The sequence below is a fragment of the Aphelocoma coerulescens genome, chromosome 15 (assembly GCF_041296385.1).
Source record: "Aphelocoma coerulescens isolate FSJ_1873_10779 chromosome 15, UR_Acoe_1.0, whole genome shotgun sequence".
Classification (NCBI taxonomy): Eukaryota; Metazoa; Chordata; class Aves; order Passeriformes; family Corvidae; genus Aphelocoma; species Aphelocoma coerulescens.
Genome location: NC_091029.1, coordinates 1692372 through 1717858, shown reverse-complemented (window position 1 = coordinate 1717858; position 25487 = coordinate 1692372). Strand labels below are relative to the sequence as shown.

At 44.0% G+C, this 25487-nt stretch overlaps 1 protein-coding gene across 4 annotated transcripts in view; it reads left to right on the top strand.

Moving 5' to 3' along the window:
* Window positions 1–25487, top strand: part of TMEM132B (transmembrane protein 132B) — a 216713-nt gene that overhangs the window by 166671 nt on the left and 24555 nt on the right. The window contains exons 1-2 of one of the 4 annotated variants that reach the window (XM_069030963.1): window positions 11949–12011; window positions 12525–12668. In XM_069030963.1, the coding sequence (XP_068887064.1) occupies window positions 12564–12668 (105 nt within the window). In that variant the 5' untranslated portion in view covers window positions 11949–12011; window positions 12525–12563. Of the gene's footprint in view, window positions 1–11948; window positions 12012–12074; window positions 12130–12207; window positions 12421–12524; window positions 12669–25487 lie in introns of those variants that run through there. The other 3 variants (XM_069030964.1, XM_069030962.1, XM_069030961.1) reach the window with 3 other exon arrangements.

Below are 25487 nucleotides of genomic sequence, written 5' to 3'. Positions count from 1 at the left end.
TGAGTTGACATTGGTGAAGCTGCTAATAAGGTGGAGAAAAAGAAATGTATGCAATTTGTACAGAACCTTGGCAATGTTCCAGGTGTATGTTAAAGTCACTAAGACACGAGACAGGCTTTGAGTGTTCACATTGCAAAACAAAGAGGACAATTTTACCTTATGTGTAAGAACAGCTGTTTCAGCATATTGCCCTCAAAGACAGTATGTTGAAACAGCTGTCCAAGTGTTTTGGAGGTTAATCTACTCAATTAATCATTGTGTATTTTTATTCAATGTATAATCATGTTTGTACTGTTCCTTGTGGGCACGTGAACAAAATATTGAATGTAAAGTTTTACTCACTGGTGAAACGCCTGCCAGAACACTTTGTGTGAAAAACTCTGTCTTCAGAGTGACACTGGCTCTTGGGGAGATGAACGGGGGCTTCCCTTGGAGCAGCTGGAAGTCACACACTGACCCCCTTCCCGTGGTGCTGCAGAGGTGAGGACAAGATGTGGCAAAACTAACACAGATGTGGTTGTTGTAATACTCAAACAATCTTCAGTGAGTCTGCCCTGGAGAGAGGTGTGTTCTCAGGAGTGCTGGGCTCTGAAAGTCATGCACATGTGAAAATGCTACAGCTCCCACCTCAGCTGAATTCACTTTGCAGCATTTTATGAATGAAATCCCAGGACCTCACACGTTTTCTGCATATTCACTGCCATGGGATTGTAGACAGCCACTGTCAGAAAAATCCTCTGGCAATCCATTTGACCAGAAATAAATAAGATCTAAGCATAATTTCCAACCTTTCTAAATATCACTGCACATGTAAAAATAGCAAAATCTTTATATATGGTATCCCAATCCACCTTTCATGTCAATGTTTTATCAGTCAAATGCAGGGTTTCTGGCTTTGTTTACCCCAAGAGACCACGCAGAATAAGTGGGAAGAGCTATCACAAAAGTTGGTGAAATACAGACTACAGCAGCTACACACAGCTATGCTTAATAGAGTCTGAAGTCTTTTCCTCTGTCCTGATTTCCCCAGATTATAGGTTTATTCCCCTCTGGACTGAATTGCAGTGCATGCTGGAGTGAGGCTTTTTAGATTGAAACTCTGGTTTTGAGATTCTTCTCCAAGAAAGAAGAAAAAAGAAGCCAAACCAAACCAGGAATGTTGCTGCAGAGGAGGAGCTGCTGCCAGCCCTGGCTGCCCCCTGAGATGCTCCTGCTCAGCTTTCTAGGCTGGGTCTGTCTCAGGCTGTTGCTTCTCAGCCTCTTCAGTGACACAGCCCAACATTACCTGGCCAGGAACTATCATCTTCTCTTCCACTCCTGCCACAACTTGTCTTTAGGAAGAAGTGCAGATGCAGTTTTATTCCAGGTTGTTGTCCATAATAGATTTTGTCAGATTGCATTGGATCTGTGTACCAGGATTAATTGCAACACTGCTGGGAGAAAATCCCAAACTAAATCAACAACAACTTGCACAACTGCCTTCATTAATAACCAGGAAGAAAACCAGCACTGAAGTGCCACGTTTGAGAGAGTGGAACTGGCGGGTAGGTAGCTGAATGTCAGCGTCATTTAACAAAAAAATTAAAAGCAAATAGAAAGGTGTGTTTGATATAGTTGCTCTGACTTCAGAAGCTTGGCCCTGGTTGATCACTTTGTATCACATTGGCCATGAAAACAAACTTGGAATAACACAAGTGAATGCAGAGGGAAATGTTGGATTACCTTGCTTTGCTTTTCGTTAGGGGGGCCTTCTGGCAGCAATTTTTGGGCCTGTGGAAAATTCTTGCATCGTAACAAAGTGACACAGATATACAAAAACATGATTTTTGTTTCAAGGTCCAGTTTATCCATTGTCAGATCATTCCTGTTGCCTGGGAAAATTGAAAATGCAGTAGTTCAAACGAGATACTTTAATCACCATGTTTAACTTGATTTAGATAAGCACCTCCCTTGCTGGAGGAACACTTTGGAAACAAGCTGTAAGAATGACTGTCCCCCATCTGTGCCGAGTGCATTTCAGTACCGAGGGGGTGAGATGCCACCAGGAGGGGAGGACGTGGCTAAATATTTCAAGGTGGGGGAAAAGAAGGAAAGAAGCCAAGGTGATAAGAAGTGGAAGGTGAGGAGAGCTTGCTCTCCTCTGCGTGGTAATTGTGCAGGGGTGCTTTCAGCTGAAAGCACTTTGCTGCTGGAATTTTGCATCACGTTTATGGAGGCCTTTAAGTGCAGCACTTCTTCCACCTTTGTCAATTCTTTGCTAAAATCATGTGTCAGAATGCCAGAGAACCATGTGTTTTCTTCAGCTGTGTGTTCTGCAAAAAGCTGCTTCTGCTGTGTTCATCTGTCCATTTAGCAGGAGCAATGACTGCAGTGAGGGCACCCCAGCAGCTGCAGGAGGGAAAGGACACGGCCTCAGACCTGGCCTTCCTCCCACCTTACAGCAGTAAACAATTTGAAATTGGTACTGCAGAAGGAGAAATAAATGTATTATCATTTGAAAACCTGCCAATTTTTAGAGAGAAAGTAAAGAATGAATGGTTAACACAGCCAATTTTAAGGAAGATAAATTTCCTTAATGGACGCGAATAGCAAATATTCCTTCTGTTTGAACAGTCCAGCAGGGCTGACCTGATTTCTCTCTGCAGCTCAGGGTGTGCATTTTTGTGTCTCACATTAGGTAAACAGCAGAAAATGGGAGAGGCTTTCCTTCCCTTAGTTCTTGTAGATGGGTCCTTCAACACAAATTGGGTAATTCTCTTTTTCCTCTCTTGCTGTACCTAGTTTGTCTTCCTGGAAAATCGGTGCTTTTCCCATTTCTCAAAATGGAACGGCTTCTAAAGAAACAGATTGTGAGGTTTGCATTTCAATCATGTCTTAATGACTTCTAGAGGCTAGTTATGAAGACAATACCTTGGAAGCAAATATAGAAAGTCTTTTTTCACTTTCCTTCTGTCCTTCAGTGTCTGTTGTTGGAAAACCAAGTCAGCCACTCTTTCACATAGTTTACAAACAGTTTAAAATGAAAAAAATTAAAACTACCTTGGAATCCCAGCCTGGTCTGGGTTTGGTGCTGAGGGCTAAGGACAAGGAACCAGTGTTAAAATCCTTTATCAAGGAAATGTGCTGTGATTTTGATATTTACTTGCCTTTATAGAATAGTAAGTGGAAGACCTTTGTCTGTTTACAGAATACTTCTATTGAAAACCAATAATACTGTCATTTTCTATTCCTGAGAAACATTAATGCCATCCCCCCTGCCCCACTTCAAACCACCTGTGAGATGACATTGGAAGCCCCCTCCAAGTGGAACATTTTGCAGTAGTTTCATATTAAGAGATATTCTGTGATTTCCCCCCTGAACTCATGCAGCTGCCACTGGCATTATAAACTCATATGCCATTATCATTTTCCACTTTAAAAGGGTGGCAAGTCATGCTGTATTTCTTCCTTTCCTTTCATCTGTTCCTGCTTGCTGCATTTGGAGCCCTCTGGATTTCCTTGCAGCCACTGATACTTGTTTTTCTGCACAGCTGAATTTCAGCGAGCCAGCCAATAAAAGCAGCATTTGAGGAGCTGCACGCTCAGCATTTGCTTGTTATGCAAAAAGGCCACTTAGTAGGAAAGATGTGGAAATTGGTATTTAAAGTGGTCAGAACCAGGAGCCTGAAGACAGCAAGTTTGAGTGTAAGCAGGGAAAAGGCATGGACCTGGGACTGGGGAATATGGAATCGTTTCCCTGATCTGTCACTGGCCTGTGGGATTTCTTCTGCCTCAGCTGTTTTAGATGTGTAATGAAAATCCCTGACGTCTTTGGCAGAGCTGAGAACTGGTTTTGAAGTATTGTGGAAAGACTAGATACTGGAAGCACTGGTTTACATAAATCATTCTATATCTAATTCTTAGAACAGATGAAAGAGAGATGGGAAAAGATGAAAAATTAAATAGATTGATGCTGATTTGACAGCACTTTTACATTTGTGTGAATACTTGGCCTTTATTATAGTTACTACCTCCAGTCAACCTTTGGGGTTTTTTTATTACCTTCTCACAGATTCTTAACACATTCTTTCATTTGAGGAACTGTGTTTCCTAAAAGCTGATGGACTCTGGAAAAATATTGATGTTCTGACAGCAGTAGCTCAGCTTTTGAAACACAGATGATATTATCCTAGTCTGCAGGAAATAAATACACTGCACAAGAGTTCACTGAGAAATTCAATCATGGAAACAAAAAGGGGATTTTGTTCTGAACTTGAATAAAAAAGAGGTTGTTCTTTGTGAAAGTTGAGAAGGAAAAGAAATAATCAGACATAGGGGCATGTCAGAACAAGGTGGAGCGTCACACAAGGTGAGCAGACAGACAAATTAAAGTGAAGAACAAAACTCAAGCCGAGAAGAGGCAGAGGAAGGAAGTAAAAATACTCCAGTAGTTCTTAGATTAGTCAGAAAATTCTCAAAAACTCACCTCAAATAAATCAATGTTCCGATTTGAAAAAAAAAAAACCAAACCCATTTTTTAATTTCAGGGTTCTTTCCAAAGAAAATATTCTCAAAGTTGTCTTCTTTATACTTTTCAGTTTTGTCAAGAAGCTAATTTGTTTTGTCCCAGCCAAGAGTGTTCCCAGGCAGTGCCAAACACAGACAGGTGAGACCTTCTTTAGTGCCTGTTCAAGTAGAAGCTCAATGTTGAACACTTGAAAAGGCAGCACTTCATGGGAGTGGAGAGCAGTGCAAGGATGAGCAATGTGCAGTGGATGGGTGCTCCCAAAATCAGTGAGAGAAGCAGCAGGAAGCTCTGGGCGTGGAAGGATGGAAAAGGCTGATGCTGGACTGGCTCCAGATGTGTTCTTTTTATCTTCCCTGCATCCCATAGAGCAGTAGGAAGCTTTATTAAGGGAAGCAGGCAAAAGGTGCATCATCTGTGAGTCTGTGTCACTGTGTGGATCGTGCAGGGGTGAAAAAAACTGTTGGGAGCACTTTTAATTCCCAGGAGTAAAAGAACCAACACTTGTGTGTAGGTACTGACTGTTTATAGTTTGGAAAGCAGGGAGGGATAGAGATTCTCTCCCCTAATTCTTGACATCGAGTATGAAAAGACATCTGAGCCCTTTAATAGGTGATGGAGAGAGATAAATCTTCCAAAGTGTCTCTGGTGCTGTCCCAGGCCGTGGAGTGGCAGGGAATGAATCACTCACAGCAGGCACTCTGGGGGAGAGGAGCCTGAGTGAGGAGGGGAGAGGAGAGCACCCGGTGGAACCAGGCTGTGGAGAGCCAGTCCTGCCAGGGGGGAGTGTGCCCTGCACATCTGAGAGAAGTCCACTGCAAGCCCATGAAATTACTTCAATGGGTGAAATAAGTACAGCAACCTGGTCCTGACAGATAAGACAGCCCCTCTTCAAGAACAAAAAACCAGTAATTCTTTGGGCAAGGCACAAGTCTTTTCTGCCAGATCCATGTTCTTCAGAAAATGAAATCCTCCTTTTGCAGGAGAATGAATGTAAGCATCTCGCAGAGCTCTGTTCCAGTTTAAACTCCATAATGCACTTCTCATATTACCTATATATATAATATATAAATTATATATAGTTAACATGCATCCTGCTCTGGCCAGCACTTACACCAGTGTTTGAGCTGTGCTGAGGGGGAAGACATAAGATCCATAAATTCTTCTGACCCCCCTGTCTAGTGAATGCTGGACACCTGTCTGCTATCAGGAAATCTCAGAGGATTTTGCATAATATTATAGTTGGTTTCCCATGGATCTTGTTCTGCTCATAATCAGGTTTTCCTAAGCCACAGCCACTGTGAATGGCTGAACAGAGCAAGTCACCGTGTCCAGGGCAGGGGGAGAACCCCCACTCCCTCCGTGCTCATGCTCCTGCAGCATGTTGGGATGTAGTGTAGACATGCTGTAATTAATTTGTGCATCCTTCTATAGCATTAAACAGCTGTTATTACAGAAGGACATGGATTTCTGCCCAGGTAGTGCTCGTGGAAGAAGATGAGCACACAGATTGCGGCGCTAAACTCACGTGATCCCCAACCTTATGTTCCAGTGTCTGTAGTTTTGCACTTGTGAAGCTGCAGCCTTTTCAAGCCACTGAGTTGCCAGCTCTCCCATTGCACCAGTGGCATAGAATTCCCTCTAGAAAACCCTCCCTCCAACCCCCTCTGAAAGAAATTGTCAGGACTAGGAAAAGAGTTAGAGAAGTGCCTGAAGGAAACTTTTCAAAATGGCCATCCCAGATGTCGTTAAATATTATTAAGTCTGTGGGACAAACATACAGAGCCAGAAAATTGTATCTTTGACTACTGATGGTACTCAAGTGGATCTGATAATTATGTTCCATGGCAAGGCATGGCCTCCTTAGACTTCTGTCCAGAAAACAATGCCTTTGAGGAATGTTCAGATTAATTATTTCATGGCCATTTGAAATAATCATTAGTGTATCAGTTTGGATACTCACTGCTCTTGAGCAGAGGACTCTGCCTGTTTTGTGTCCACTTGCAGGGGGATATTGTTTGATTTCAGTTGGAGGGGAGCCACAATTTTACTAAGTCAGAACATGATTATGTTTTTCTGGAACAAAACCAGAAAAAACAATATCTTTAAATGAACTGAGAAACTCTAAATATGCTTTAAAATGGTTCCCAATCATCCACTGTTGAGAAGAACTGGCTTGAGTGTGTCAGGAGACTGTTCAGATCCTGCACAGATTTCTGAATACAGCATAAATTCCAGTGTGAATGACTGGCAGAGTTTACCAGACCTTTAGGCTGACTTTAGGCCCTGTGTTTCTTGGCTAAAAGGTCCTGAAGCATGAGTCAGGAGCTCTTGCTGTCTGTCCTCTGTGCAGACAACTAAAATCAGGTACACAATAGTTGCTCCCCAGCTCCTCCAACCTCAGGAGTGCACTTGAGAGCGATGGTGTCACAAGGCAGGTTTGGACATGATGTACTGAAGAGAAGTAACACGAGCCCAGGCTCAGGAAAGGGCGTTTGCTCGTGCAGAAAGCACAGTGGAGACTGCCTGACAGGTTGCAATTACTTCTGCCAAGTGCACCAGGCTGTGTTCTGAACCTTTGCTTAATGGGGGCAGATCTGTTCTGAGTTACGAAAGAAACCCCAAACTGCCTCAGGTCACAGAAATGACAGTCTCTGTGCGTCTAATCAGGTTTCACCTTCAGCAGCAGGTTTTGCTTATTCATCCTACATAAACCTCAAAATGAGCTGAATATCCGTCATAAAAAAACCATGAAATGGAGTAAATCTCAGTTTTGGTCTCCATGAACTCGCAGACAGAATTACCACTCCTGCTGGCTGCGTGTGCCAGGTACACTCTGCTAAGATCAGAGCTTCCTTCAGTGTCTCTGTGGCAAAAAGACAAGTTCTGAAATGAGACTCTGGAATCTCTGGATTGTGCTTTTTTGTGCTAAAGCAAATTGTTTTTGCAGCACCGATACACATCTAGAATAATATTCAGTTAGGCTAATGGCTGCTGCTTACATTGTTCGTGAGAAGCAGGGATTAGGAACCTCTGTGTATGGCTCAGTCTGCACTAATTCCTCCTGCAGAACACATGCACCTGCCCGTCCTTCCTTGGGGATCCCCTTCTGGAATAAAAGAAAAGCCTTTGTGCAGGTAAACAAAGGAAAGGAGGATGACCTTTACCTTGGACACGAGAGGCTGCAGTGCTTGTGATTGTCCATCTGTCAGAACTGATCCCTCCTAGCAGTGATAGGCTGGATGAGAGGCTGGGATGAGGAGACAGGCAGAGATGGGAATGGTGGAGGCGAGTGGGAATGACCTGCTAGCAGCACACGTGCTGGGCAGGGCAGGGCAGGGCAGGGCAGGGCAGGGGGACTCGTGCTGACAGCCGAGAAGCTGGGAAAGAGGTGATTCCACAAGTGGCTCCACTGAAATGATGTGTGCAGAGTAAGGAAGTAGCTGAAGTTCAGCCCTTTATTAGGAGGGAGGAAGGAGAGGAAATGAGGAAGGAAAAAAGGTCAAAGAAGGTCGTCTCCTTGCAAGATTGTTTATGTTTTCTCATGTTTCATAAACACATAATCCCAGCTGTCTGTGCTCGCCTTTGGGTGACAGAATGGTGTATCTTACCTGATAGAATGGTGGGAAATAGAGATAGTTTTCTCACACCCAGGCTTCATTAATATGTATTGGAAACCCAAAATGGTATTCAGCCACGAGGGGGGAAAAGTACAGAACTGCTGTGGGTTATAATAATTTCAGCAAAGCATCTAATTTATATATTAAGCTTGCTTAATGGATTTATATTGCCTTGCTCTTTGATCTGAAGCAAAAGGTGGTGAATAATTTATCAAATAAAGAACCTCCCCTAGTCCAGCCCACACGTCACAATCTGCCCTGTAATTTACAATTTTTAAGAGATGCCGTTTCCAGGCAGAAGAACTGGTTCCTAAAAGACTCCTTCTAATATTACAAATGTATTTTCGTGAGCTACACTCTGGGGAAAGAAATAATAATGAAGGAATGCAATTCTACAGACAAATGTTCCAGCTCTCTGCCTTCCTCACTAAAGACAGTCATTTCAGCTAAATGCCAAAAGGCATTTAACTGTAGCATTTGTCAGTGGAATAGGGCTGGCTTTAGGTTTCCCTCCTGATTTACAATTGAGTGTTTATTGGGTTTAGTGTACTGTAGCATGTTTTGTTAACCTCTAGAAAAACACAGGCAGCTCGTGCATTAATCACAGGGATGATATCTGTCACGGGAACCTGGGCTGGTGTGGGACTGCAGTGCCTGCCAGGCTCTGTGGGAAGGATGCTGGCTGCTCCCACAGGGGCAGCAGTCAGGCACTGGGGTCTGGGTAACCTGGGCCCAGCTCCTGGCCCCTGAGGTGCTTTCTTGTGAGATGTATCATCTATGTCTCCATGTCCTTATTTTTCAACAACAGAGGGTGAAGGAGCTGCATGGTGTCAGCTCAAGGGAGCTGGGTGAGCTGCCATAGAGTCACCACCTGCCTAAGGAGCATTTAGGTCACTGTGGTGTTGTTTAAAGCATAATTATTGGGAACTTTGTGCCTGGAGTTCCTCAGTTGATTTGTGCCTACCCACTGGAGTCACTCCTCAGTAATCCCAGCTTCAGGCCACATCCATGGGTAACAGCAGTGTTTGCAGTCAAAGCTCTCTCATGACTCCTGACACCTCTCCCATTCACTTTGCCTCCCCATTTGTCCAAACCCACCAGTTGTCAAACATTTACTACGGCTGTGTGCAGCGTTTATTCATATTTAAATAAAGCCATTATCCTGGCCTTGAGTTTCAGTAGTTTTCAGCTCTTCCTCTTGAGTATTTCTCTCAGTAGTGCCATCTAATCAGCTTTAGGTTTTAATTAAACAGCTGTCATTTGCTTCCTAGTTCTGTTGCGACCTGATGTTGTATTAAATTTTAATTTAGCCTGGGCTGCATAAGAAGTAGATTCCTTCAGACAACAAAGAAATGCTATTAGCAGGTTACAGTTGTAATTAAGAAGAGCTCTGCTGAAGTGCTAATGCATTCAGGTACAGAGAGAGCTGGAGATAAACACACACATTATTATTTTTCAGGGATGGGGCCTGTGATAGAAATGTGTAGCTCCCACCCTGGCTGCTGAGCTGAGGGTTTTTGGTCAAGGTCTGACAGCTGAAACCCTCAACAAAAGAGATGGGAAAGGATTTCCAGCTTTTCATCTGGGACCTTGCAGTGCCCACAGTTAGAGGATTGTGCTGGTGGTGGTCCTGGGTCTATGTTTCACTATGCCACGTGGGAGGACCTCCCCATGTAAATCAACACAATGACCCCTCTCTACATTTCAGGTGCTGTTAGTAATCACCAGCACAAGTATCTAAAGTTTAGTAGCTCTTTTTCTGCAGTAAACCCTACCGTGGAAATGTAAACCAAGCCTTACAGAATTTACATGAAATGTTATGACTTGCTGAAGAAGCACTAAAAAGTCTGTTTATAAATCTACTGGACAGTCAATTAGTTCATATTTCTTCCTCAGAGGAAATATATTTTTGCAGTCTATAAATAGCCAGCTCTTAAAAAGGCCTTTACACAGCCTATTATATTTGTGTAACACTCAGTCCAGGCATCAGGCATCTGAAATATTGATTTCTCTGGTGGAATTGCAGGGTTTGTGAGGCTGCACCAGCTAATTAGCACGGTGGGTACCTGCATGTGCTGGGAAGCAGAGAAAGTTCAGGACACTTGCGATGCTTGTGCTTGTCTCATGCTTATCTTCACTGGGAGTTTATGAAAGGAATGCAAATGCTTTTATAAACTTTGCATTGTCCTTCAGTGCATCAAAGTCTGACTGCAGCTTTGGCAGCTAAACAGCACTTAAGGGAGGCTGGAGGTTTGTTTGTGCTTTGCCACACACGACGGTCAACACCCGGGTGAGAGAACAAACAGCACAAAAAACTAACGAGAAATAGATCAGGCCTGTTGAGCATCTGGTTCCAAGTCCACCAAAGTCCAAAGAATCCTTTAATCCATGACTCGGTAGTGCTTTGGATCAGGCTGTGATTGCACACGAGCGCTGCCTGCCTGACCTGGAGGAGTTCACAGCTGAACAGAGAGTTTGGAAGTGGAATTTGTTGTGTGCTCATTGTTTGTGACCTTGGCCAAAACAGATTTTCCCCAAATGCACTGAAGGAGACCTGTTGTTGGTGAATGTTGGAGAACTGCTCCTGGAGAGCCTTTTGACACAGGACCACCAGGTCTTCATCAAACATCTGATATTTGATGGCTTAGTATAGATGGGATATTTACAGTGGTGAAATCTAACTGCCTCTTCTCTGACTTGTGGATGAATTAACTTCAGTTTCTCTTTGTCTGTCTTATAAAACCTTTTTCCACCTGAGGTGCACCTAAGTGCTTTCTTTTACCTGGCAGTACTTTTTTTTCTCAGCCTTGTTCAAATCTCAGTCTTTCTAAAGGATTTCCAGTTGTTTTTTCACACTTCCACTAATGTCACATACTTCTCTCTTTGCCAGTGTCCCTCTCTAGTGGCTGGCAGCTGGTAATAAATGAGCCCATTCAGCAGAAACAAAAACTAGACAGTCATTTACTGTGTAAAACATCTGGTTTGTGCCTCGCAGAGAACAGAACAAAGCCTGTACTTATTTCCTGAGGTGTTATTCGGAAAGGCATCTCTGCTCAGGATGACTCTTAAATCACATTGAAGGCTGAGTGTGAAGCTGAGCACATCCTCTTAGTGCTGTTCTGACCAGAAATGGACTCGAGTGTGTGCTCGATGCTTTTCTGGGCTGTGGCTGCCCATAAACATCTCGTGGGCTCTCGGAGGTGGCTGCACTGCTGTCATTAGTGCTCCAGCTCATTTAATTCAGGCCGCTTTTTGCAGAAGGTTCTGAATATTGATTAATAATACATCTTAGTTGCAAGTATTTATTGGTCTTCTCCAGCTGTCCTTAGCTTGTGGTCAATGCCCATTATTCTCTATCAATCTAGCCAGCAGCCAGAGCAAATGATAGTGAATATATCTCCCTATACAAGCTGCCATCAAATTTTTCACTAAAATCCATTTCTTCTTCCACCAATTCTAATAATGGAATTTAAAGTTAGATTAGTTTGAAGCAACTTTTTTATTCCCCCCCCCCCCCCCCCCCCAACTGGCAAGCAGTTAGTTTTATGGAAGTTGAAAAATGAAAAGGGGATTGATTCAGAGCAGTACTTCCTATCACAGGCTTTTTGAGATGGCCAGAATGAATTCCTGTGAAATCCCAGATCATTCCTTGCCCCACTTGTGTGTCAACTTTTGGGTTGGCAGTCAGCACTGCTGCTGCAAAGGCTGTTCCCCTCCAGTCTGTACCTGCTTATGCCAGGCAGGGGCCTCTGTAGCAACTCATTTGGAGTAATTAGTCAAACTGCAGCCATATGAGACACAGAGGAAGGCTGTGTTAATGGAGTCATTAGAGTGCCAGCACTGTGAATTCATCAGGATTACAGATAAATGTGGTTAAGCAGCTCTAGGTGGGATTTTGATGGGGAAAGACTAAAAAAGTTGTAGATGGATGCATAGTTTTTCTCATAATGTATTTATGGAAATAAATGGTCAACTCACAGCTCTGTTAGCTGGAGGAGTGGAGCAGTAAGGAAGAAATGCTGTTGTTGTAATGGTGGATAATCAGCTCCCAAATCACTGGCACGAACTGGGGCAAAGGAGTGGGAGGAGTTGCTGATGCCCTGGAGAGCCTACTGAGCAGTGCTGAGCTGCAGGCAGCCCTTAGTGCCTCATTGCCTTACAGATTGCATTGCCCTCAGCCAAACCTGTAAATGGGCTCAAAAAGAGTAAATCCACGTTTGTCAAAACCAGGACTTGTTGGTCCAGATGCAACTTTTGGCTTAGAAAGTTGCTAAAACATTGCAGGGAGTTTGAAGGGTGTGTGTGAGGGAGGGTCCCATCCTCGCACCTGTCACTGCCAAGATCCCTGTGACATTCCTGTGACATTCTAACACCCATCCTGTGTTTGTGTGTGCACACAGGACACAGAGATCCTCAACACCGCCATCCTCACGGGCAGAATGGTGTCTGTGCCAGTCAAGGTCGTTGCCGTGCAGGAGGACGGATCCGTGGTCGACGTCTCGGACTCCACCGAGTGCAGATCTGCTGACGAAGACGTCGTAAAGGTGAGGCACCCACCTGAGCTGGAGAGTGGGGTTTATACCCTTCTCCCCTCCAGCACCCCCATACTGGGATTTTCCATCAGCCAGCTGTTTCCCAGTGCCGGATGCTGCTGTGGTGGAGGGTGGCACCCACGGTGTGGTGAGGAGGGAGGTCCCAGAGGTCCTGCAGGGTCAGCACGGTCGCGTGGCTGATCCAGAGCTGTTTGTGCTGCTCTGTCCCACGGGCAGAAAGGGCCAGGGGGACTGGAAGAGCTGCCCAGGTGTTTCTCTGCTGGCCAGGGCTGATGAGAGGAAGGTGAGCTCCTTCCAGAGGGGTCTGTGTTCTCCTGTGGCTGTTCCGTGTCCATCGTTTCACAGCAATAATGCAGAATAACTGAACAGAGGGCAGGGAGGTTTCCTTCATGCTCTGGCTGCATCACCAGTCAAGGGTTTCTTAAAACTAAAGATACTGAACTGTACCAGCATCTGGAGGAGTGTGACAGGAATGGAAAATAACAGCAATATTGCAAAAAGTCTTAAAGTGAGAGCTGGGAGCTTTTAAACAATGCTGTGCTGGTTTTTTAGTGTTGTTTTTTTAGTGTTGCTTTTTTTTTTTTAATGTTATGTTCAACTGGTTCTGTCTTCCTGACACTGTGATAAAAATTGTGTCAATGTGACTTCATCGAGACTCTGCCTGCCTGACTTCTGACACCATTGCATGGCTTTCAGCTTTTAGCTCATTATTATTATTTTTAGGCATAAAAGAGATGCTTTTGAATATCTTTAATGGATTAATTTGTTTTATTTTGGGTGTGTTCTTGTTTTAAATGAACTTAAAAATTGACCACAGAGAATTTGGTATGGGATGGGTTTTTTTTTTTGTATTATTTATGGGTTCCATATTTTCCTTTATGTATCCATAGGGAAAGAAAAAAAATCCCATTTTCTTTTTCTGGAAACCAAATTTCTTTGAAGGTCCTTCCCAGAGTAACATGGATGAATATCTTTGTTTATGACTACATTAATTGTCAAAGGAAAAGACTGCCTTGATAAATGTTGCTATTCTTTATTTTTTCTCTGTGTAGCATGCAGCTGTTATCTGGTTAGTGACTATTATTTATCTGTTGATAAATATGAGCAATGAATTGTTCATATATAAACTCAAGCACCAAGTTGTACATCATCAATGTATTGCTGAGCCCGTCTTCTTTCTGTGCTTCAGAAAACCAGATCCAGATCTAAAAGATGGTGTGTGGGGACTTTTATTTCTGTTAATTGAGTTTCTAGTGTTTCTAGGACTTGCTGTAGTTTGAGAATACTGGACTGAACCAGATAGGATTTGCACTGTAATTTTTATTTATTTCTTTTTGGTAGTGACTTGATACAAATCAGGTCTTCATTTGCCTGCTTTATGAAATTATTTGGGTCTCAAATCCCTGACAGAGGCAATGCCTCTGGGACCCTCTCCCAGACCTGGTACCTGTCTCTCTCATATTTTGACACAATGAAAAAAGCCGAGAAGTCTGAATGTGGTCTTTGTTGATATTGCCTCATCCTGGTGATATAAACCAGGAGTAATGTTATTTCTGTGAAAACTGCAGCACACTTGCATGATTTCAGTCACAAATTACTGAGAGGGGCTCTCAGACCGAATGCTGTTCAGGCATAATTTTTTAACTGCAAATATATGTATTGGTTGCAAGATTGAATCCATTACAATTAATTAGCTGAGTTAAAATTTAGTACAGGGTTTATGTGCCTATATTTTTTCAGAAAAATGCATATTCCCTTTACAAGCCCCTTTGGTAAAGTCAATATTGACTTTGCTTCTGAATTTCTGTTGCCTTTTCCATATAGGTTGTACTGCTAAACCCTCTAATGAGAGTTGTCAGGCATTTTGGATCTAATTGCCTTATCTTAAGCTTCTTTTCACTGTTAATTCTGCCTTTATTGTCTCTTTGTAATTGGTGACATATTCATATTCTTTTGGGCGGAGTAGAGTGTTGCATTCTTAACCTTTTATTTCCGTTTAATAGCTAATGATTTAATAGCCAATTAATGAGACAATTCTTTGATCACTGCTCTAACATCATTATTTTCAATTAAGACACAACGAAGTGAAGCTAGATTAAATAAAAACAGGCTTCCACCCAGGCTCTTATGTATTTATACAAAATGTGTTTCTCTGGGCAGGTGCCTCGGTACCACCTGACACTGCTCAGAGATGGGCAGAGAGATAAGGGATGAACAAGTGATTGATTTGTGTGCCAGAGATGTGAATCTTCCCTATTCTCACCATCTATCCCCTAACAGTTTAATAGCTTCCCAACAAGAGAATATTTCAGTCCCTTTTTCCAAAGCCTCCCTAATTAGTGCTAAATAGAATTAAACACACCCAGAGTTTTTCTGACCTTGAATTTTTCGACCTTAGCATGATATGATCCTCAAAGGAGTCTGACAGCTGAGCTTGCTTTAGTTCATCCCAATCCCTGGTTCCTACAACTGGACCTAAGCCCTAATACTGAGCAACCCTTCCACTGGAACTGGCTGCCCTCTAAAATATTTTGATGGAAACATTCCTGTATGTCAGTGAAAGTCTTATGCTTATTCCATTATTTAAAAGGAACATTTAATGCTGTTGGCATTTAAGGGAAAAGATTGGCTTTATGATTAAGACACTGAAATGCTTCTCAGCATTCATTTCCATATCTCTTGCTGATTTCCTGTGTGACTGTGGGTAAATCACTCATTCCCCTTGGAATCTCGCTTCCTTATCTGCTAACAAGGCAGAGAAATACAGCCTTCTCCCCTCCTCCACCTGCATGATGTGGTTTCTGAATCTTCTGTTGACTCTGAGTGGACAAAATCCTCATCTTCACGAGCACCTCATCAACTTCAGTGGTCTTCTGCCACAGACTTACTCTCTTGGAGGACTTCTCTCCCAGGGTAAATGCAAGGGGCTGTGAAGCTGAAAAGAAAGAAATGGTGGAGACTTGGCAGAAGCTGATTACAGGAGGTTTATTGCAGAAGGAAATGTACTCTGAGGGGCTTTGGCATGGTCAGCCTGTAGTTAGAAGCTCCAGGCAAGGTTCATGCCCTCCTTTGTAAAAGTGCCTTTAAAAGCCTGAACCGCAGTAATTCCACATGAAGGAAAACGCTGAAAACTCTGTAGTTTCATGGTAGTTGTAAACATTGCCATCAGCATCGAGTGAAGAAATTCTAATGAGGACAGCTTCTTAGTGCAAATGTTTATCTCAGTGGTGTTCAAATGAAAGCGAGACAGCTGCCCAATTAACTCATCCTTAGATTACTCATATTTCCATGTCCTTCACAAGTTACACAGAAAGTGACTGATTGTTCCAATTAATCTCTGCAGTCACTCAATGCCTCACACCATCTACTAATTTAGCCTAATTTTTTGGGGTTTTTGTAGAAGAAAAGGCCTTCAGTAGAACAGCAGAGAGTCAGGGGCCTCCCCCTGCCCATTTCTGCCCACGAGTGGCGAGAGGAACAGGCTCCCCGTGCCCAGCAGAGGCACACGCTGAGAACAATGGTGTTCGATGGTACCCCGTGAACTCCATCTGTGCCACAATGTGCCTTCCTCGTTATCTTGCTAGAGGAAAGCTCTTCAATGAATTATTTTTCACCTTTTCATAATTTCCTGTCTAATTGTAATGAAAGTAAAACTCAAACCATTCCTGCCCTCTACTTTCCGAACACAAACCTTATCTTGAACCCTCCATAATTAATGGTAAAACAATAGAAGACCTAATTTTCCTGGCAGCAGCCAGCCAGGCTTTATCTAATGTGCAGAAAAAACAGTGTAACAAAGGCATGAAGGGTAATAGCTGAAATAGATTGAATCTGAGGAGAGTTCTTCCCTATTCCAGACAAAGCAGATGAGTGACTGAGGACCTTATCCAACAGCCCTGGGCACAGAGATCTCCAACCTCAGCACAATAACTGCTACAGGGATCCACGGGGAAAAAACAAACAGGGAAACGGAAGGATACTGAGCTTCCTCAATTTAGATGATACTGAATTTTTGGGAACAATTCCTTGCTGCAGACTCACAGCACATTCTTAGGACAATTTACACAAAGGAGCGCCTGCCTGGAGTTGCTAAATACAACTATTTATGCAGCAGCTCTGAAAACAAAGCCAGAGCTTGTAATTTGCAAGTTCTGCAGCTGCTTTGCCATTAAAGTATGTGCTCAAGAATGTAATGGACTTGTACATAAAGCAGAGCTAATCTTGTTCCTCCATCTATCATATTTTTGAGTACCTATCACTGCATTACCTAAGAGCTTTATTTTGTGGTCACTCGTGCAGAAATTACCTTCCTCCAGGAGGCCAAACTCTTTCTGGAAGCAGTGAAAATCCTCTCTGCTTGTTTATATGATGGATTTACTTTGGTGCCACTTGGCTTGTTGCACAATTAATTTTGAACTAGATCTTATTTCCTAAGTGATCATTTTCTTCAGTGAAATGGCTCAGGATTGGCAGCCCTGGAGACGTGACGGCCCCGGAGCAGGGGCCAGGCTGGGGCTGTGTCACTAAAAAGCTTTTGAAGTGTGAGTGTTTAATTTGGTGAGTCCTTCTCCCCGTCCATCCTGTCCTTTTAATCTCACCTGATTAGTGCCAGTGAGTCAGTGCCACCAGCTCCATGAGACCAGCTGTGAGCAGCCACAGGTCACTGCCAGCTCCGTGCCCATCTGTCCCTGGGAGCTGGCAGGGAACGGGCTCTGCAGTGCAGGGCTCAGCCCCTGAAATAGTGACTCCCCTGGTGCCTGGCAGGGGCAGCAGGTTTATGGCAGTGAAACATTCCTCAGCTGAACAGGAGGATTACTTGGAAGGAGAGGAGTCTTTTTGGGACTGAGGACTTGTGGTTTACCTCTGTGCTTTACTCCAGACCTGCTCTGAGCTGCTGTCTGGGTCTCAGTAATGCCATGGTGATGATAAGGACACTCCTGGCTCAGGAGGATTTATTGGCAAGAAACAGTTGTCTTGTCTTAACATCTTGTCTTTTGTATCTGTAGACAGATATGCCTAAGTTAGAGAAATAATGAATTATCATCGAGCTGTTTGCAATTCATCACACTTAAAAATTAGAGCTTCTTAGGATTTCTAGTTATTTTGGACAAAAAAACCCCCATTCTCTTTATCCCCATACAAAGTTCATCTTTATGAGTCATTAGAGATGGGCAGGAGAGTCCATCACATCTCTCTACAATATGTCTGCTGTTGAATTAAGGATTTTGCTCTTTGTTGAAATATCAGAGGTTCTGACATCCTGGTCACCAGATTCTGCTAATTAGTTTTCTATCTTGACAAAGTATGATCAGAACAGAGGACCGCAGCCACTTACTGCATATTAAAGATTTAGCTTAACAGCCGCTCTTGTTACACAGCAACAGGTGGAAATCTATATTGTTTCAGGATGGTGCCAAGCTAAAACTTCGTGTTTAGAGTTATATTTGCACACAAACCAGCTCCATGTATAGCAATAATGATGCCAGAGAGGCAGTCTCACAAAATCACATATTGAGGAATTAATATTCTGTATACAGCACACGTTGTACACAGTTTATAGCAAAATATATGTGTGTGCCTTCCTGAAGCTATTTTTGAACACATGCAGTCTTCAAAGCCAGCTTGAGAAAAGAGTGTTTTGTCTGGGAGAAGGAGACGTTCAGAACAGACCACACCGACATGTGCAATTACACAGATTTCGGCAGAGATGCTTATGGTGTCTTCCAAGGCACCAGCTGCTACTTCAGAGGAAGAAAACAATTCTATGGCTTAGCATTTGGCTGCTCTGAGAGCAGAACTGCAAAGGGCATGGATCCCAGTCCTGGGAAACAATCATTACCAAACCATGGATTGCTTAGGATAAACTCTGAATATTTTATACTGAGAAATGCACACAGTAAATAAACAACTCAGTCCAGGCTCAACAAATGCAGCAATAAGTAGCTGTTGTTGGGAGAAAATGACAAACTTTTGCAGGCTTTTTCTCCAGATTCTGTAGAAATTCATTAGAATTAATGCTAAACTCTGCTTTGTAAACTTCATTGTAGCTGGTCATTTAAATATTCTAATTGCAGCTATGTGAACCTCATGATTCTGAGGCTTTTATAACTCTTGAACTATCATTCTGGCTGGGCAAATTAATTCAGATTGCCGTTGTCATCAAAGCCCCTGGGGCCAAGCTGTGCTCTCAGCTGAAGTCGTGCGGGTGTTTGACAGGCACTGGAGTGACAGCGGCGTTACAGAGGGCAGGATTTGCTCCGTGTGAGAGGTACAGCAGCCATTAGCTGTCAGCTCCAGGACCAGAGAAAAGTCTTTATCTGCTGCCCTCTCCCCTGATGTGGGAGCTGAGAGAACGGGACTGGGCAGCACACGGCGCTGCCTGGGTGGCAGAATCCCATCCTGACCCAGAGCAGGGGTTTGGGCAGCCCCCACGAGTGTTAAAATGCACCCACAGCGCTGAATCCACCCACAGGTGGCTTCATTGCCACAGAACTTTGTGCTGAGGCAGCTCAGCAGCGATTTGCCCTGGCAGCAGCCTAACCTTTGTGTTCCCTCGCTCCGTGGGTCACAGCTGGATTTTGAAGGCAGCTTGAGTATTTATTTTTGTGGTTTAACTCACCCACACCTGTGTTTTAGTAAAGTGTTCTGAGATGCATCCCCTTGAGATATGGAACTGGAGCTGGAGATGTCAGAGGAGGCTGACACGGCACCGTCATTTTGAAGTACAGTTAATTTATTTGACAGAAGAAGCACCTACTGTTGACAGTAACCAGCTTCCTTTCTCCTCTGTGGGCAAAGGCAGGCTTTTTCTTGCTAGATTTTTAATTATTTATATTTTTGCATTCCCATTATATAGAACTGGAATTCAGAGTGAAAACTAGTTTGGTGTTCTTCATAGGATCAGGAACAGGAGGAGAAGTAACACGTACCTTGGCAGATCTGTGCCTTTGTACATCAGGATGGGGGTGTGTGTGGGATTCTGAGGGGAATGGGGAAAACCCAGCCTTAAAGCAAGTAGTTAATGCTGGATTATTGAATCGGACAACTCATTAAATAAGGGTGAAAGAACAAAGTGGAGTTATAAATGGATTTCTTTTTCCATTTGCCTGAAGTGTGGAAGTGTCGTGCTGGGGTGTGGTTTTTCTCTTCTTAGGAGTAATTACACACTCCGGTGAGAGGCTCCCTCAGCTTCAGTGGGAGCAGGGGCTTCAGTGGTTAACTAAATCTCAGGATTTAGCATTTTGTTTGCTGTTGTCAATTATTAAAGTCTGACTTATACTCATGGCACTGTACCAAGATTTATTCCCACATTTAAGACTTCTTGAATTGCTAGAGTTGTTTTTGTGAGTCGAGCCAGGCTATTGGAGAATGGTCCAGGTATATCGTTAAAAATATCAAAAGTGTTAAGCAGGGATTAAGCTTTAAAGCTTGCATCTGTTCAACAAGAAGTTAAGGGGCAGATTTGGAACTCTGTGATGCTTGGCTGGGGAATTAAGCAGCTTTCCACTGAATTCACTATGAAAATGAGTCACTTTTTGTTAATATTAAGTTGTTGAATTTTACTCCTTTGATGAATTTCTCCTGAGGAAAAGCACTGGAAGTGCTCCATGATTCTAGAACAAATAGGCATCGTGCTTGTGTTCTGTTGAAGCAGTCAGCTCCCAGCCTGGGCTCTGGCAGTGCCATCTCCTGGAGCCCAGGCCCTGGAAAGCAAACAGCAGCCTCAGTCGCCTTGGTTTTTCCAGACAGCTGATCAGCACTTTTATTTTACATTTGGTACAACTCCGTTCACAACTGAATGGCAAAAACTTGATTTAATTTAAAAATGTGCTAGTTTAGATTCAAAAGCAAATATATGGAACAAAACCAGAGTCTGTCAGCAAAAGGCGAGGTGCTAAAATGTTGGTACACGCAAGGCCACAGGTACGGCTATGGAGTCTCCTGGGCTGGAAGTTGAAACCTCCCTCAGACATAAGCCTGGCCCAAAATCCATTGTGGGCCAGAGGGGAATAATGAGCAGAGAGACCTGAACTGGTGCAAGTGTCAGGAAGGGGCTTTAAAAGGAACATTTCCCTTCTTGGCAGAGGTTTGGGCGTTTATTTGCATGGATTGTTTGCGGAGTGCCCGCAGCGTGCTCAGCCCTGCGTGGCACTGGTGTGCCCACAGTGCCCACCCTGCAGCTCTCCCAGCTGCACAGGAGCTCCACGGGGCTGGCTGCAGTACAGACACGAGGGAGGAAATCCTTTATTGGGTTACTTGTGCAAACTCCCAGCGCAGCTCAGCAGCGCGGGCGGAGCAGCAGCACTCAGGGCACGGAGATGGAGGTGGCCCAGCAGGACTGCCAGCAAGGGGAGCCCTTTGTTTGAGAGGCATTGACACAAAAGAGAAGTTCCTAGCAGGAAATGTTAGCTCCTATTTATATAGTTTATTTATGTGTTCTTTCCCAATTGCTGCTCCTGAGATTACTGTTAGGATTTAATTTGCAGTCCCCCTCTGGTGGCTCTCAGGTTTTCTTCTGAAAACATAAGAGGAAATCCTTAAGACACACAGTTCTTCCTTAAAGGATTGCTTACAATCAGCATTATGCACTGCAGAGCCAAATTAATGTATGCCCTTCCTTATTGTTTTCCTTCTTAATTCATTTCTTTCCATAAAGGCTCAGCAAGCACCAATTTTCCAAGAGAGTTTTTAATTGCCTGAGCTCAGCATGATTACTGTCTTGCAATCTAGTTGCCATTTGATGCAATCAGTATTTCAGAATACAATAATCTTTTTCTTCCCCAAAAACTGAATGTTGCATGGCCAGCTGATAACACTTGGCTGCAAAGAAACACGAAATACTTGCAGTGCTGTGGGAGAGAATATAACCTGTGATTGCGAGGTCTTCCCCAGCCAAGTGCATGGAGGTGATGTGAAACACTTTTGTAAGATGGGGCACAAAGAAATTTATTATTCCAATGCTAAGAGCACAGGCTGGGGAGGCAGAGAGGGAAGGAAGGGGAAGATGGGAACGCAGCGTGCTGAAGTGTTTCTTACTGCTGGAATGTTTGCTTTGAAAGGGCCTTTCAAGAGTTCTGGAGTTGCCAGGGGAGATTTTCTCTCCACAGCTTTTATTGCCACCCCACAAATAAAAGATTTCAATACACCCATACTAGAAATCTGCAGACTTAAATAGTTCCTGCCACACAGAAGCTGGAGACTTTTAGATTTCCCCAACCTGCTGTGAGTTTAGCATGAGAGATTATCAGAGTGAAATGAGAAAATCCTTCCTTGGAGTAAATGCTTCATTGCTGTGTTTTTAAGCACATTTTGTGCACTATAAATGCCAAGTAAATGATTTCAAAATTGCTAAGTGAAGATGAGGATCTGAGTACAAAAAGCAGGGGCAAAGGGACACTGAAGCAAGGGAGGTGTAGAAGGGAAACAGCAGCTGCAAAAACGGGGCTGTATCCTTGGAGCAGAGTTGTGTCTCCTCCTTACAGCCCACCCTGCAGCACCCCCAGAGTCACCCCGCTCCTGCAGAGCACCCGCGGTGCCTTTTGCTCTCTTTCTGAAAGGTGACACTGGCAGGAACCCAGAGGGGCACAGCTGGATCCTAACTGCACATAACCCTGGGGAGATGGAGGATCCAGCCAGACCCTGAGGCACCGGGAGGCTTCTCCTGTGTGCTGTTCTGAGCAAAGGGAAAGCCCAGGGTGTGTGGCTGTTCCCCAGCTCTGGCTGTGGACACCACGCCACTGGAATTGTTTAAGTCGCAGCTTGCTTGTGCTTTGCAGTGCTGTTGGGGGGTTTGAAGCCTCACAGACAGCCATTTGCTAAGACCTTCTGTTCCTCACTAACTTGACAGTGGGGCTTGTTTAATCGCCTTCTGTTATTATTGATATTTTCATCTTGTGTAACCAATTCTGCTGAGGAAAAATATAGTATTGCCAACTTTGATCCCCTTACCTCTTGTAAGAAGATGCCTCCAGCTTTGGCCCATTTGAGGAATGCACAGATGGTTTTTGTACAGGAGTGTGGCTCCTTGGAGAAGGCTGCTGACCTTGTGTGAGTAAGGGTTCCTCTTCAGTGAGACTGAAGAGATCCTGGAGGGGGCTGCTGCTGCCTGTCTTTCAAACAATTATTTTTATGTCTGTCACTGGGAGTTCAGGAGAGCTGCAGCAAGCTCAGGGAAAAGCCTGGGGTACCTGAAAATGAAGGTGATTCTAAATAAAGAAGGCTGGGATGAGACAGGCAAGAAAAGAAATAAGGAAAAGAAACATAAAGTATCCTGAAAAGCAAGAACTCTACTGGAGCAGCTCATCCCTTCCCAACTCCCTAACTCAGAACGCTGGTGCAACCTTTCCTAAGCCCTTGGCTGTAGCTGCAGGCACCGTGCATGTGCTGCTCTCCAAGGAGCAGGAGATGCCTTTGAATACAATCTGTCACAACCAGGGTGGCTGTTTGACCTCGTAAGAAATGGATCCTTTGCACAAAATCCTTTCCATGGCTTCTCGAGGCTCTTGGAAGCTCCTTTCAGGTACTGCCAAGTGTGTGAGTGTGTTTTCAAAGTGCCAGTGTGTTTTCCAGCCAGCAGCTCCTGAGGAGCGCGGGAGCACAGAATGAGCTTTGGTTATTCTGGTCTGAGTGAAATACTGTCTGCATAATCCCCCTGAACCTGAGCATGTAGCCAGAGGTGAGGTGCACCATGGATGGGCATTGGAAGGCAGAATCCATCTGCATGAGAATGGCCCCAAATGCTGAATCAGTAAGTGCAGATGCCCTGCACTGAACACAAGCTGACTGAGGACTGGTGACCTTCACCAGCTGCAGGGGCTGCACTGTTGGGCAACAGAGAAGGCAGCAAAGTGGTGAAAAACAAACATCTCCCTGCCACAAAGAGGGGTCCTCTCTCAAGTGAAATCAATAGGGCTGCATCTCTGACTTGCATAAAACATGAGCCTTTAATAGAGTTATTCCTGAGAACACGAGCTGATAGCTCTGGTCACCACAAACTGACTTCAGAGCCGCCTGCTGCAGGGGGTGTCATGCCTTAAAGATGAGACTATTGGCAGGCAGAGAGAATTTCCTTAAAACTCCTGAGCTTTCCTTGAAGTCCTGGGAAGAATATGACATTATCTCAGAATAAGGTGAACGGACAGCTGAAGATGTATGGGTTTTGGCAGCAAGCGTGATTAAATTCCCAAACAAAACTTCACCAAACCCTCCTTTTCCACAGAAGTGGGAGATCAAGGAGAGAAACTATTTGAAGATTTCAGGATGAAATAGGAAGTGAAGCTGCAGAGGAGGAGATGACAGCTGTCCTACCACAGCCTCCAAAGTGCACCTGCAGCACAAACATTGGGGAAAAAATCCATGTGATGTCAGCTGAGAAGCCACTATTAAGAAAAACTTGAAAGAAGCGAGGGAGCATGAGTTCCTGAAAGAAAGAAAGGCAAAATCTATTCAGCCTTCAGTGCTGATTGCACAGAGTATAAAAGCGCAGTGCAGCACCTGCTACCCTGCAGTGGGGATGCCTGGGATGCAAATGTTGCACAGGACTTGTGTTCTGCTGGGGCAGAAATGTGACAGCCCCAGCACTGGTTTGCACTGTCTCTGTTGGGTTTGGAGGGATGGGGGAGGAAGTGTCTCCAGAGAACAGCAGTACAAAAGAAAAATTGTGCATTAATTAAGAAATCGAATCTGTTCCTCACATTAACTCGTTCTTTTGTAGCTCTAGCAAGTCAGAGATGAAAAGTAAGAGAGGGAAAGTAATTTCTGTATCTGTGCATGGAATATTCACATCTGGATTGCACCTCTGTGGTTGTTCTCTGATCGTGTCCCTCTGAGCAAAGCCTCTTGGGCCTGCCAATGTGACTAAAATTCATATAAAATCTCTGCTACTTTAACCAGTTTGGGTGGCACCCACAGCAAAGAATTCCCCTTGGGCTAATGGACCCAAGCCTGCAGTACCTGGAAAATTGTAACCCAGTTTTACCCAGGCCCAGGCTGACCAATGTCCAGCTCATTCAGGTGCCTTTGCTGGTGCTCTCAGCCTGCTCTGTGTTCTGTTTACCTGGCTGCTTTGTTTTCATTTTGCTTTCTCTGCCTCTTCTTCTAGGCATTTTTAACATAGGCTTTTCCTATGTGTTTTCCTAGGGATTGTAAATGACATCATTTCCTTTCCAGACACAATGTCTTTGCGTGGCACCTGTAGGTTTTCTAGTTAGGAAAGAGAACTCATAATTTCTAGTAAAAGAGCCAGATTCATCCACTTCTGGTGATTCCAAGGACATATTTTTATGTTGCACATAGCTTTTACATAAACTTCTCTTGTGATGAAGCAAAGAGAAGGTAGAAACCTTTTCTCACTGTTCCCATGTTTTTCTGTTCTTTCACTGTGGCATGTTTTTCTGTATCCACACAGCCCTAAGGGAAAATGTTGAAAAACAAACGAAAAGAGAAAACCCCTAAAGTACAACAGAAAACTTAGGGCAGCCCTCTGCAGTTTGTCACTTCCCTTCCATGCATGAGTGGGAATGGTTGTTTTTGCCCAGATTCGAGGGGGAAACTGAAGAACTTTACAGATCTGTCTTGGCATTTAGACAGGGTTCATACAAGTCCATGGCTGAGGCTGGGGATGGCAGATAGACTGACAGATAGGGAGGCCAACTCATTTGTAGCTGGATTTGAACAGGGTGTTATTTGATGAGAGAGAAGCCCAGTCCACCTGTGTCATGCAGGCTTTGGATCAAAAATGACCCAGTGAAGAGGACAGTGGAGGAGTCAGGTAGCTCTGCACTAATTTTTCTGATAATTCAATCTCTGCCT